Source organism: Carcharhinus amblyrhynchos, chromosome 15 (genome assembly GCF_965287045.1).
Source record: "Carcharhinus amblyrhynchos chromosome 15, sCarAmb.v2.hapA, whole genome shotgun sequence".
NCBI classification, from domain to species: Eukaryota; Metazoa; Chordata; class Chondrichthyes; order Carcharhiniformes; family Carcharhinidae; genus Carcharhinus; species Carcharhinus amblyrhynchos.
Window position 1 is genome coordinate 17,185,121 of NC_137338.1, and position 13,072 is coordinate 17,198,192.

General features: G+C 41.3%; 1 protein-coding gene across 2 annotated transcripts in view; it reads left to right on the forward strand.

Annotated features, from left to right (window-relative positions):
* The first annotated feature begins 1,101 nt into the window (after nt 1-1,101).
* The window catches only part of cip2a (cellular inhibitor of PP2A), a 60,145-nt gene continuing 48,174 nt past the window's right edge, over nt 1,102-13,072 (forward strand). The window contains exons 1-5 of one of the 2 annotated variants that reach the window (XM_080203220.1): nt 1,102-1,201; nt 2,502-2,605; nt 7,836-7,983; nt 11,226-11,335; nt 11,868-11,962. In XM_080203220.1, coding sequence (XP_080059346.1) covers nt 2,504-2,605; nt 7,836-7,983; nt 11,226-11,335; nt 11,868-11,962 — 455 coding nt within the window. In that variant the 5' untranslated portion in view covers nt 1,102-1,201; nt 2,502-2,503. Of the gene's footprint in view, nt 1,202-2,256; nt 2,358-2,501; nt 2,606-7,835; nt 7,984-11,225; nt 11,336-11,867; nt 11,963-13,072 lie in introns of those variants that run through there. The other variant, XM_080203219.1, reaches the window with a different exon arrangement.

A 13,072-nucleotide genomic window follows, 5' to 3' on the forward strand; every position in this document is an offset into this window, starting at 1 on the left:
GAATCATATCATGCTGATTACAAAGATGATCCAAATAAAGCTTATTCATTCATTAAAATTTTATTCATTCATTTATAAAACTTTTTTTTTCTTTGGCCCCCTGAAAATGTGTAAAATATACAATGTGGCTCTCATACTGAAAAGTTTGGAGACTCCTGATCTAGAACAAGAGGATACAGATATATGTAAGAGGAGGTAGATTCAATACTGAGAGGAGAAACTACTTCTCAGAGGATTGTGAATCTGTGGAACTCACTGCTCCAGAGTACAGTGAAGGCAGAATCAATCAACAGATTCAAAAAAGAAATAGGTATGTTTTAGATGAAAAGTGGGATTAAGGGCTATGTGGAAGAGACAGGAAAGTGGAGTTGGGATCAGGATAAGTTCAGTCATGGTTGTGTTAAATGGTGGAGTGGGCTCAAAAGGGCTGAATTGCCTACTTCCGCTCCTAATTCCCTGCAGCAAGGTGGCCCAGTGATTAGCATTGCTGCCTCACAGCGCCAGGGACCCGGATTCAAATCCGATCTCCAGTGACTGTCTTTGTGGAGTTTGCATGTTCTCTCCATGTCTGTGTGGGTTTCCTCTGGGTGCTCTGGTTTCCTCCCACAGTCCAAAGATGTGTGGGTTAGATAGATTGGCTACGCTAAATTCCCCCTTAGTGTTGGGGGAATAGCAGAGTAAATACATGTGGTTAGGGGTATAGGGCCTGGATGGGAATTGCAAGCTCGATGGGCCGAATGGCCTCCTTCTGCACCGTCGATTGAACGAAAAATTCCTGCGTTCCCATAACTCGAAAAGTTAAGTCTGGTTTTCTCTCCTTACAAGATGCTGCCTGACGTGCTAAGGTTTTTGAAGCATCCTCTGTTCTCGTCTGGTATCTCCTCCTGTGGCTGGTGTCACACTTTGTCTTATAACAGCCCTGTGAATGTGTATGGGACCTTCCATAGACACGACAGGTGCTTTCCTCAGCCAGTTGTTGTTGAACTGACAGGGAATCCCAGCCAGGGGGCGGTACCCTTGCTTTGTGACGTCAGAGCGGCGGCCCGTCCCGCCCCCGTCCCTTGTCGGAGCGAACCACCGCGCAAGCGTTGCTCAGCGGGCCGGCCAAAGTGGCGAGGCATATGCGGGGAGGTGCTGACTTACCCTTTGGGAGGTTTCGGCCTACCGGCGTTTCAGTGGAAGGATTAAACCAGTCTCGGAGGTCAGAAATCCAGCGACACTCTTTAAAAGCGGAGCAGTAATGGCAGTAACGCGCGCGGTTCCACACAGCCGCTGCCTGGAGAGAGAAACCGTTGGGATGTGGTAAACTGTTTAAAGGGGAAGGGGGGGGGGGAATGCATGTGAGGGTGAGTTTAAAAACACGCCCTAATTCAGAACTCTCTTGATTATAACTACAAGGGAATTTGCTGGAGTAGTAACATCAAAGCATCAGTATCTGCAGCAGTTTTGTTGCTAGATTAATGTTTCACCGAATAGTGGTTAGTTCTAATTCTCCCCTCACCCCCCGATCCCTTTTGCCGCAGTGGTAAATTCCGGCCATTTAAACTAGGCGCGCGGGCTGGAGCGCGCTGCGACCGTTAGGCGGTCAAACCAAACCTCGGGAACGCCCCCCCACCGGACCGGACCAGACCAGACCAGCTACCTCTCCGCCCCCTACTTGAGCTGACCGTCTCCCCCCACCAAACCCACAGGATACTTTTTTCTCCCGCCCCCAGCCTGACAGCATCACCCTCCGATCTGATCGCCCCCAGCTGACCGGAACTGATCTGCCTGCCTCTCCCTCTCCTTTTGGGCAGGCACAGTGGCTTAGCGCTGCTATCTCGCGGCACCAGGGTCCTGGGTTCGATTCCCGGCTTGGGTCACTGACTGTGCAGACTCTGCACATTCTCCCCGTGTCTGTTTGGGTTTTCTCCCACGGTCTGTAAAATGTGCTGGTTTGGTGGCATTGACCCGAACAGGCGCCCGAGTGTGGCGACTTGGGGAATTTCACAGTAACCTCATTGCAGTGTTAATGTACGCCTACCTGTGACACTAATAAATGAAGACTACCTATCCCACTGCCTGACCATCCAGAGCTCCCATACTGGATCTGGTCCACCCTGCCCCATGTCTGACTTGACTCCTACTATCCATGTTCAACCTGATCTGACCCCCCTCTTTGCTCATTGTAACACCATAAATGCTTATCTTATTTTCAATGGGATCATTAAACTCACCTACTTTATGGTAGCTAATGCCGTAAAAGAAAGAGTATCTATTCCTTTGCTGAATTTCTTTTGGGCTCCCATACTGCCTAAATTGTACCTGGCCTGAATCAAGAAGGTCGATGAGATGGGCATTGAAGAAATTTAGCACAGGTAAGTGGATAGGGAGTGGCAACCTAGTACTGATTGCCAGTCAGGGGATGTTATAACCCAATATTACAGATTTCTTTTTGACAGAAACACCACTAAAATTGTGAAATCTATCAATGTAGTAAATTCCCTTTTTTTGTTACCTAGAAATGGATCCAACTTCTTCCATGAAATCTCTGTTACTGGCGATTACCCAATATAAAAATGCAAAAACAGAAAGCAATGTTCTGCAAATACAGAGACAATTGGATGTAAGTACAGCATTTGTTGGATGAAAAAGTTGAAATGTAATAATACTCTGGGCAATCTTGAGACGTTTGTTTATATGTACGCAATCACACTGCAAAAACAATTAATTGGCTACGGAATGCTTTTGACACTAATTTGATTTCCTCCATCCTATTGCCGCTCTCCCGTCCCCTCATTCCCTCATTTTTCTCCCTCCTTTCTCTAATTGGCATAAAATTCTTCTCCGTGGTTTTGACTCTAACACTGATAATGGATTTGTCTTATGTCAGTACTTGTAACAAAGAAAGCCTTGTTTAACTATGTCAGTATTTTATAATGGAACAACTAGTAGGTCCAAGGTGAATAGTCAATCTTGTGTAAAGGTTGACACTAACATTTGGGCAAAAATAGTAACACTTTCTTCTTTTCATGCTCCTAACTCTCAGACCACGGCATGGTAGCCCAGTGGTTAGCACTGCTGCTTCACAGCTCCAGCGACCTGGGTTCGATTCCCAGCTTAGGTCACTGTCTATGTAGAGTTTGCATGTTCTCCTCGTGTCTGCGTGGGTTTCCTCCCACAGTCCAAAGATGTGTGGGTTAGGTTGATTGGCCATGCTAAAAATTGCCCCTAGTGTAATGAGATGCGTAAATTAGAGGGATTAGTGGTTAAATATGTAGGGATATGGGGATAGGGCCTGGATGGGATTGTGGGCAGTGCAGACTTGATGGGCTGATGGCGTCTTTCTGTACTGTAGGGTTTCTATGATTTCTGTGATTTACCGCAATCGGTTAGGATAGGCAACAACACCTCCTCCATGATCATCCTCAACACCAGTGCCTCTCAAGGGTGTGTTCTCAGTCCCCTACCATACTCCTTACATACCTATGACTGTGCGGCCAAATTCTCCTCCAATTCAATTTTCAAGTTTGCTGACGACACCACTGTAGTGGGTCAGATCTCAAACAATGAAAGTACAAGAATGAGACAGAGAATCTGGTGAACTGGTGCGGTAACAATAATCTATCCCTCAATGTCAACAAAATGAAGTCATCAACTTCAGGAAGCATAAAGGAGAACATGCCCCTGTCTACATCAATGGGATCAAAGTAGAAAAGATTGAGAGCTTCAAGTTTTTAGGTGTCCAGATCACCAACAACCTGTCCTGGTCCCCTCATGCTGACACTATGGTTAAGGCCCACCAACGCCTCTACTTTCTCAGAAGACTAAGGAAATTTGGCATGTCAGCTACGATTCTCACCAATTTTTACAGATGCACCATACAGAGCATTCTTTCTGGTTGTATCACAGCTTGATATGGCTCCTGCTCTGCCCAAGATTGCGAGGAACTACAAAAGGTCGTGAATGTAGTCCAATCCATCACGCAAACCAGCCTCCCAGCCATTGACTGTGTCTACACTTCTCACTGCCTTGGCAAAGCAGGCAGCATAATTAAGGACCCTATACACCCTGGACATTCTCTCTTCACCTTCTTCCTTCGGGAAATAGATACAAAAGTCTGAGGTCACGTACCAACCGATTCAAGAACAGCTTCTTCCCTGCTGCTGTCAGTCTATTGAATGTACTTACCTTGCATTAAGTTGATCTTTCTTTATACCCTATCTATGACTGTAACACTACGTTCTGTACTCTCTTGTTTCCTTCTGTATGAATGGTATGTCTTGTCTATATAGCATGCAAGAAACAATACTTTTCACTGTATACTAATAAGTATGACAATAATAAATCAAATCAAAATGTCTCCCATTAGCCAACTCTCACTGTCTCGCCAACTTTCTCCTGTTCATCGCTTTCTCCCCTGCATCCTTGCTGTGAGCAAGGACAGAGAAGAGAGGTGACGAGATGGAAGAAGTGAGTGAAAGAAACAAGCGAGGGAGTTGAACAAGCAAGTGGCTTGAGGGAAAGAATTTCGGGGAGCAAGAGCGGCACTGCTCTGTCGGCCCCACCACAAAACTCTTTTGACTGCACAAAAATATTACTTGTGCATAAGTCAATAACTTGCTTTTATACTAGCTTATATCATATTTTTGGAAGGTGTGGTGAAGGAATTTCTTCTGCAAATTTCCCCTATGCTCAGACGGGATTGTTTTGTGTTTTGCTTTTGAAACATTCAGTTCACTTATTGTAATTGCCAATTGCACGTTGCCAAAAGGCAATTGAATTTATTAGACTGTCCTTTCAAGGAACCTGCACATATTCTCTTATCCTGTGTGATTCAGTCAATTGCCAGCTTAAAGCATTTTGGGGTTAAGAATGTAGTTCCTTGTTTTTTAAAAAAAAATTTGTTGAATTGAAAATGTGAAGAATCCAAAATTACAGTTATAAACAAAGCATTGAAGAAACATGGAAGGATCTCTTAGACTTTGGTTGCTTTTAAATTTAATTGAAAGACACCTTCCAGACCGATAACAAAAGCTTCGTTCTGGTTAAAAACTTGTGTGTGTAGTACGTCTATAACACTGGTATCTATCCAGCATACACAAAAAGCAGATCAAATGCAACCCAGCCAATTACTGGCCATTAATCTATCTTGATCATTAGTAAAGTGATGGAAGGGCCCGTCAGTAGTGCTATCAAGTGGCACTTGCATAGCAATGACTTGCTCACTGATGCTTAGTTTGGATTCCACTTGGGTCACTCAGCTCCTGAACTTGTTATAGCCTGTGGTCAAACATGGACAAAAGAGCTTAACTGTTTTTGTGCCAGTGACCAGAATTTGAATACTGTGGCCACAGGAATAGGTCAGAGGCTAGGAATCCTGTGAAGTGTAACTCACCTGACTCCCCAAAGCCTGTCCAAGACACAAGTCAGGAGTGTGATGGAATAGTCTTCACTTGCCGGGATAAGTGCAGCTCCAGCTATACTCAAAGTTTGGCACCATCCAGGACAAAATAATCCACTTGTGGATATCATCCACAAGCATTCACTCCCTACACCACTGAACAGTAGCAGCAGTATGTACCATCTACAAGATGCACTGCAGAAAGGCTCTGATGCAGCACCTTCTAAATCCACAACCGCTACTACCTGGAAGGACAAGGGCAGCAGACTATGGGAACACTATCACCTGCAAGTTTCCCTCCAAGCCACTCACCATCTAGATATATTGCTGATTCTTTGCTGTCACTGAGTCAAAATCCTGGAACTCCCTCTCTAGCAGCACTGTTAGTGTACCTACACCACAGGGGCTGCAGCAGTTCAAGAAAGCAGCTCACCACAACCTTCTCAAGGGGCTGGGCAAATGCTGGCTTCACTGATGACACTCACATCCATTTATGGATTTTTTTTAAAAAAGGATATCTGTGAGTAGAGAAATATGTTGTTTTCTTATCTTCAGTTTTCCCTTTGATATGAATGTGTAGTTGTAGAAGAATTGTTAGGCTGGTTAACAGCTGAATATAAACATCACTACCGTGGTTGTAGCAATCATTATACCAGCAGATGGTGGCTTTGTCTATCAAGAGCAGTTTTTTTGGCTCCTACAATCTATTTGATGAGGAGGGGCTACTTCTCCGTTAGATAAAACATCAGACTCCTGAGTGTCTTTTAGAGATCATTTAGAAAGTTATAAATTACAGGTCATTGCCATCAGATAAGGGGTACCTCAACCTAGAGAGTACTTTCAGGTCCAGGTTGTCGTCTTCCCTTTGTTGCTGACAAACACCAGAAATCCATCATTAAGCCATGTGCAAATCTGGTCACCACATGTCTGCAATTTTGATAAATGTCATCCTCCCCTCCTACAGTAGTGTTTAATTTTATGTACTCCTCCGCAGTGACAATAGATCAACAGTTTCTTCTGACCCAGTGAAAAATCTGAGCCTGCAGCAATGTCCCACTTCACTATGTCAATACTAAATACCAGGGCATGGAAATTTCTGGGAGCCTACAAGTTGAAACTCATCTGTGATCAGAGTTATTTACTTAGTCAGGATCGGCTGCAGATGCTTCTAAAGGTGCTGCAGCAACCACCATGCCCATGCCCTCTTCTGATTAATTCCCAGTACAGGACTTCACCATTCCTTTGTGAGAAATTTTGGGCCTCCAAAAAATTTCAAAGCGACTAGTCATAGAATCCCTACAGTACAAGAGGCCATTAGGCCCATCAGCCTGTATCGATGACGATCCCGCCCAGGCCCTATCCTTGTAACCCAACACATTTACCCTGCTAATCCACCTGATACTAAGGGGCAATTTTCCTTTTAGTATGGGTAACCTGCACATCTTTGAATTGTGGGAGCAAACCGGACCACCCGGAGGAAACCCATGCAAACATGGGAAGAATGGGAAACGCCAAACAGGCAGTCACCCAATGTCAGAATTGAACTCGGGTCCCTGGCTCTGTGAGACAGTGTTGCTAACCACTGTTATGCTGTCCACTGTTGTGTGACCCTGTCCTGATTGTAATTTCTGTCAGGCCTTTTGAACAAGGAAATTATGGAAACTCCTCAACCTTTGTCTTTAACGTGGTTCCAGATGCCTAAGGTTTCCAACTGGAATTTTAGGTCCTGGTTTGGAGAGATTAGAATCTCAGCCCAGGATCTTGCTCATATTCCAGTCTACTCTGCCATTGCAAATGGGGCTTGTGTGTCCTGGAACTGGAGAGTGCAATTATCAGACTAATTGGCACTTATTGCATAGATTTGCTGTATATTCTAAGCTTGGAGACTGTTAAAGGATAACAATTAGATACATAGCTTAAAATAATTTACATGAAATGGAGATTACTGATTTATGACCTTCACAGAATAATGGAGTCAAACATCAACAAATTTTCCAGCGTACCCTTTGATACAAATGGAATTTGACACTCTCGTTCTGTTAGTGGCTTTGATGTCACTTACATAGCTTGAATGTCCCTTTTATAAAATAATAGCTTTTGTACTATTGCTTGTAGAAAAAATCTGAATGATCATGGAAACATATAACAATGTTTTTTTGAAATTATTAAATATGCTGTATTCTTCAAATGCCCACTGCACTGTTCAAATCTTAAGGATGGACAAATGCTTTTCCTGTTCAATTTGCAGTTTAAACTCTGTAATTTGTATTCATTTTGATGAAAAATAGAATATTGGGTGAAATTAGCTAAAATGACAACTGATTTAGATTCTGGATCAGTAGACTGAAAGACCTAAGGATTATATTTGACATACTGTGCTTGACACAATGGTATTCATAGTGTAGAAATATCAGGGGAAATCAAATTTTGAAATATTCTTTTATCCTTCTAGGTAATTTGCGGGACAAAAGCAGTGATGATATTTGCAACAAATCAAAGTTTGCCAAGTGAATGTCTGAATAGCCTTGTGGAACTTGTTGGTGATCCTAACACAAAAGTTACATTGACTCTAAAGATTATTGGATTGCTAACGCAGTTAGGTATGATTCATTTTGATAGATTAAATTGAATGCTGTGGTTCAATTACATTATCACTTTTATTTTCATTTTATACTGTTATAAGGTGTCTTCATATATGAATAGTTGCAAGTTTTAAATCAAACATATGTTTATATATCTATATCAATATTAGATCTCCTTTAGGGAATAATTTATACTGTGGTTCACAAACTGAACTGTTTGCAAGTGTGATGAGATGTATGCAGATGAGACAGAGTGATTTGATAAAACTACAATTAGAATAAAACCACAATTAGAATAAAACCAGCAGCATTAGTAGAATGTGAAGGAAAAAGATGTTCACAATTGCAAATTAAAAGATCAAAAAGGGATAGTAATTACCAAAGATTTGAAAGTCATAACACAGTAATTAATACAAAATAACTTGAAACAGAAAAAGCTGTATGAGAACTTATTTGCCAGAAACCTGTTCTGAATAAATTTGAGAATTATTAGCTTATATCCTTTGAAAGAAGGTGATAATTGCTTCAGAAATAAATACATAGAAGTTAAGGAATGTTATACAGAGAAAAGGGGGAAGAGTTGTTTTTTTTCTCCCAAAAAGAAAGGGTAGGAAGAAAATTTGAGAGTCCTTCAAATTTGCATCCAGATCTGGAAAAGATCATCCCCCTTCAGTGCCATTTTGGTTGAAGGCAGGTCTGTCAGATGAATGTCAGAAGAAAGACTAAAGAGGAGACTGACAAAAATGAGTATTCCTGTTTAGTTTTAGCAAGGTAGCTATCTCTTTAAATCCGGTCACAATACATACGGTGTTGAAAAGCCTGCAGCATTAAAATCCATATCTCAGCAATGTCCAAATAAATAGGGGAGGCTATGGCCTGGTGGTATTTTTGCTAGACTATTAAACCAGAAACTCAGCCAATGTTCTAGGGATTTGGGTTCAAATCCCTCATGACAGGGCGTGGAATTTGATTTCAATAAAAATATTGGAATTAAGAATCTACTGATGATCGTGAAACCATTGTCGATTGTTGGAAAACCCATCTGGTTCACTAATGTCCTTTAGGGAAGGAAATCTGCTGTCCTTACCTGGTCTGGCTTACGTGTGACCCCAGAGCCACAGCAATGTAGGTGACTCTCAACTGCCCTCGAAGGCCAACTAGGTATTGGCAATAAATGCTGGCCAGCCAGCGACACCCATTTCCATGAATGAATTGAACAAAAGAAAATGAGCTGTTGGGTTATGTAAGTAGCCGCTGATCGTTTTTGAATGTGGTTATTGAGTGCAACAAGCATATGGAGTAAGTTAGAGGGCAGGCACTTTACTTTGGAACTGTCAAGAGATTTGGTTTAGCCTCACTCCCACAGAAATGATAAATACTAGAAACACAATATTCTGCCAAAGAATATAAGATTGATTCCACCTTTCTTATTTTTCCTTTCTGAGCTAAATTCTTGATTTTCTGCTGCCATGTATATAAGACCATAAGACATAGGAACAGAATTAGGCCAGTCAGCCCATCGAGTCTACTCTGCCATTCGATCATGACTGATATTTTTCTCATCCCCATGCTCCTGCATTTTCCTTAACTCCTGATCCCCCTAGTAATCAATGACCTGGCCTCCACAACATTCTGTGGCAAAAAGTTCCATACGTACACTCTGGCTGAGGACTGTGAATTTTAAAGGGTCGTTCTTTTATTTTGAGGTTGTGCCCTTTGGTTCTAGTTTTTCCTACTAATGGCAACATCTTCTCCACGCCCACTCTATCCAGGCCACGGAGTATCCTGTAAGTTTCAATAAATTCCCCTCATCCTTCTAAATTTCCAACGAGTACAGACCCAGAGTCCTCAACCGTTTCTCATATGACAAGCTCATCATTCCAGGGATCATTCTTGTGAACCTCCTCTGGACCCTTTCCAAGGCCAGCGCATCTTTCCTTAAATGCAGGGCCCAAAACTGCTCACAATATTCTAACTGGGGTTTGACCGGAGCCTTATGCAGCCTTGGAAGTATATCCCTGCTCTTGTATTCTAGCCCTCTTGACATGAATGCTAACATTGCATTTGCTTTCCTAACTGCAGACTGAACCTGCACGTTAACCTGAAGAGAATCTTGAACAAGGGCTCCCAAGTCCCTCTATGCATCTGAGTTCCTAAGCATTTCCCCAAGTCCTTCTGCAGCCCTCCTGCTTCCTCAATACTACCTGTCCCTCTACATATCTTTGTATCATCTGCAAACTTACCAACAGTGCCTTCAGTTCCTTCTTCCAAATCATTAATGTATATTGTGAAAAGTTGTGGTCTCAGCACCGACTGCTGAGGCACACCACTAGTCAGCTAGTAGCTACTCTGTAGTTGCTAGTTCTTGGTTTATTTAATAAATTACTTAATCTTTTCAATTGGAAATGTAACCTGATATTCTATTGCTTACCTAAGGTAGAAGAATCCTGCCAAGGTGTAGGAGAATTTATCACAGTCAAAGCAATTAAAAGGTTGTGGTGTGTTTTAGACTGAATGCATTATGTAAAACTATTTGAGGCTCAGAACTAACATACTTCTGAAGCTGCAGTGAGCAGGACTCGCCTTGCAAATTATCTAAATTGGGAATGCTAAAAAATCCAAAGGAATAAAAATATAAACACTCTAAAGACATTCTCATCACTGTTTTTCTGGAGTGATGGACTTGAGCTAAAAATGATCTTTCCCGTTTTAAATTTTTGACGATAAAGCTATTCTTGTGACTTTCAGTTTATTATAAATCATGATAAAAATACCAGCTGAAGGCTTTTTCTTCCAAATTAATGGAATCTAATAAAGCTAATCATTGTAATTTCTGTATAAAAGTATAATTTGGTTTATGGTCAGTTAAGATTAATTGCATGTATTTTTTTTAAGGACATTTTTTAAATCCTTTGATTCTTTTTTTACTTTTCTGCTTTTCACTGCTAGCCTGATAGCTCACTTTCAAATTTGTGTGGTTCCATTACCAGTAATTGAGAGGTGTGTGAGGACAAACCACGGTGATTCACTCCATGTGTGGAAATGTCTGATTTCACTTTGGTGTCTCCCTATAAAGAACATTGAAATCAGGACATCCCTGTGAGTGGAACCACTTTGTTATAGAGTGTAGTGGTAGTTTAATGAACTACTGTACCATTATGTTGCACTTGTAATTACAGAAATTGACATTTTTTTACATTATTGCACCTGTCACCAGTGTCAGTTTTTAAACATTTTTTCATTGTATGTTTCTATTCCAGCATCAGACAATGAAAGTAGAGAGACTTTGCACACATACAACCTCATCAGTGCACTTGCTGCAGTGGTCCAACATTACAGTACAGCTCCCAATGAACAGGTTGTACTGCAGGTATGAATCTAGTGTAAATGACAGAACCATCTTTTGTAGCTCTGGCATGGGAAGAGGAAAAGGCTCCAGGATGGAATAAAACAAAAGATGTTAAATTATTAGAAAATCAGAGGAGTGTTTTTAAAGCAACTACTTCTATCAGACTAGAATCATCTTGTTAACTGCCTTTCTATGATATTTAAAGATTAAATAGGGCATCACACCCAGCATAACAATTGCTGATCCTTTTATCCAAAAGTAATGTAAAGCAGAGTAGAGAGTTTTATTTTCTGATTTTCTTTTTATTCCAAACAGTTTAATAGGTGTTATTTTCTTTGACATTTATTATCTATCAGAAATCTCAAAGTAAGTTTCAGGTAATTACAATTCAGGATTTACTATCACCCTGTTCTGTGACTGTGTATTTTTTGCTCTTGAAAATAATTACATTTAAAATTTGAGCATCAGAGATGTATGTAATTATTTATAATGTACGTATTGATTGCACAGTTTCAAATTTTAATAAATTACTTAATCATTTGTTTTTCAACAGAGCTTGCAGCTTCTACAGAAAATGACTTACAACACCAGAGTTTTTAATTGTAGCGCAAATATCGATGTGCTGATTGCTTTTCTGGTAAAACATATGTAAGTTTGAGATAACTTTATTGCTACTAACAACCTGATTAGAACATCTTGCATGTTTTATGCAGCTTTTAATATGCAGCTTTGTATTGAAGCTATCACTCTCCTTCCTAATGTCTCTCTACAGACCATTTCCAATTGCTTTCACATTACTGATTGCTTGATTTCACATTGCAACTGTACAAAACTCTGGTGCAGCTGCACTTGGAGTATTGCATACAGTTCTGGTCGCCGCATTATAAGAAAGATGTGGAAGCACTGGAAAGGGTGCAGAGGAGGTTTACCAGGGTGTTGCCTGGTATGGTGGGAAGGTCTTATGAGGAAAGGCTGAGGACTTGAGGTTGTTTTCATTAGAGAGAAGAAGGTTAAGAGGTGACCTAATTGAGGCATACAAGATGATCAGAGGATTAGATAGGGTGGACAGTGAGAGCTTTTTTCCTCGGATGGTGATGGCTAGCATGAGGGGACATAGCTTTAAATTGAGGGGTGATAATTGTAGGACGGATGTCAGAGGTAGGTTCTTTAGAGGGTAGTAAGGGCGTGGAATGACCTGCCTGCAGCAGTTGCGGACTTGCCAACTTTAAGGGCGTTCAAATGGTCAGTGGATAGGCATATGGATAACATTGAAATAGATTAGGTTAGAGGGTCATTAGATTCGTTCCACTGGTCGGTGCAACATTGAGGGCAGAAGGGCCTGTGCTGCGCTGTAATTTTCTATGATACTCTACCACCTGGTTTCTCAGTCACACTCATCTGAACAACCAAATGGCTATCTGTCCAATGGATTATCCCTCCTTTTTGCAACTTGTTTTCACCCTTTTCAAAGCCAGTTATTGTCATCCTTTTTTTAAATTCTCCATCAATCCTACCTCTGTCTAAGCCTTTCTATCCAACACCTTTAAAGATATCGTTGACACATGATCACATGCTCACATCTTTCACAAATTCTGATTTCCAATCCCCTGATTTCCAATCCCCTGATTTCCAATCCCCTGATTTCCAATCCCCTGATTTCCAATCCCCTGATTTCCAATCCCCTGATTTCCAATCCCCTGATTTCCAATCCCCTGATTTCCAATCCCCTGATTTCCAATCCCCTGATTTCCCAGACTA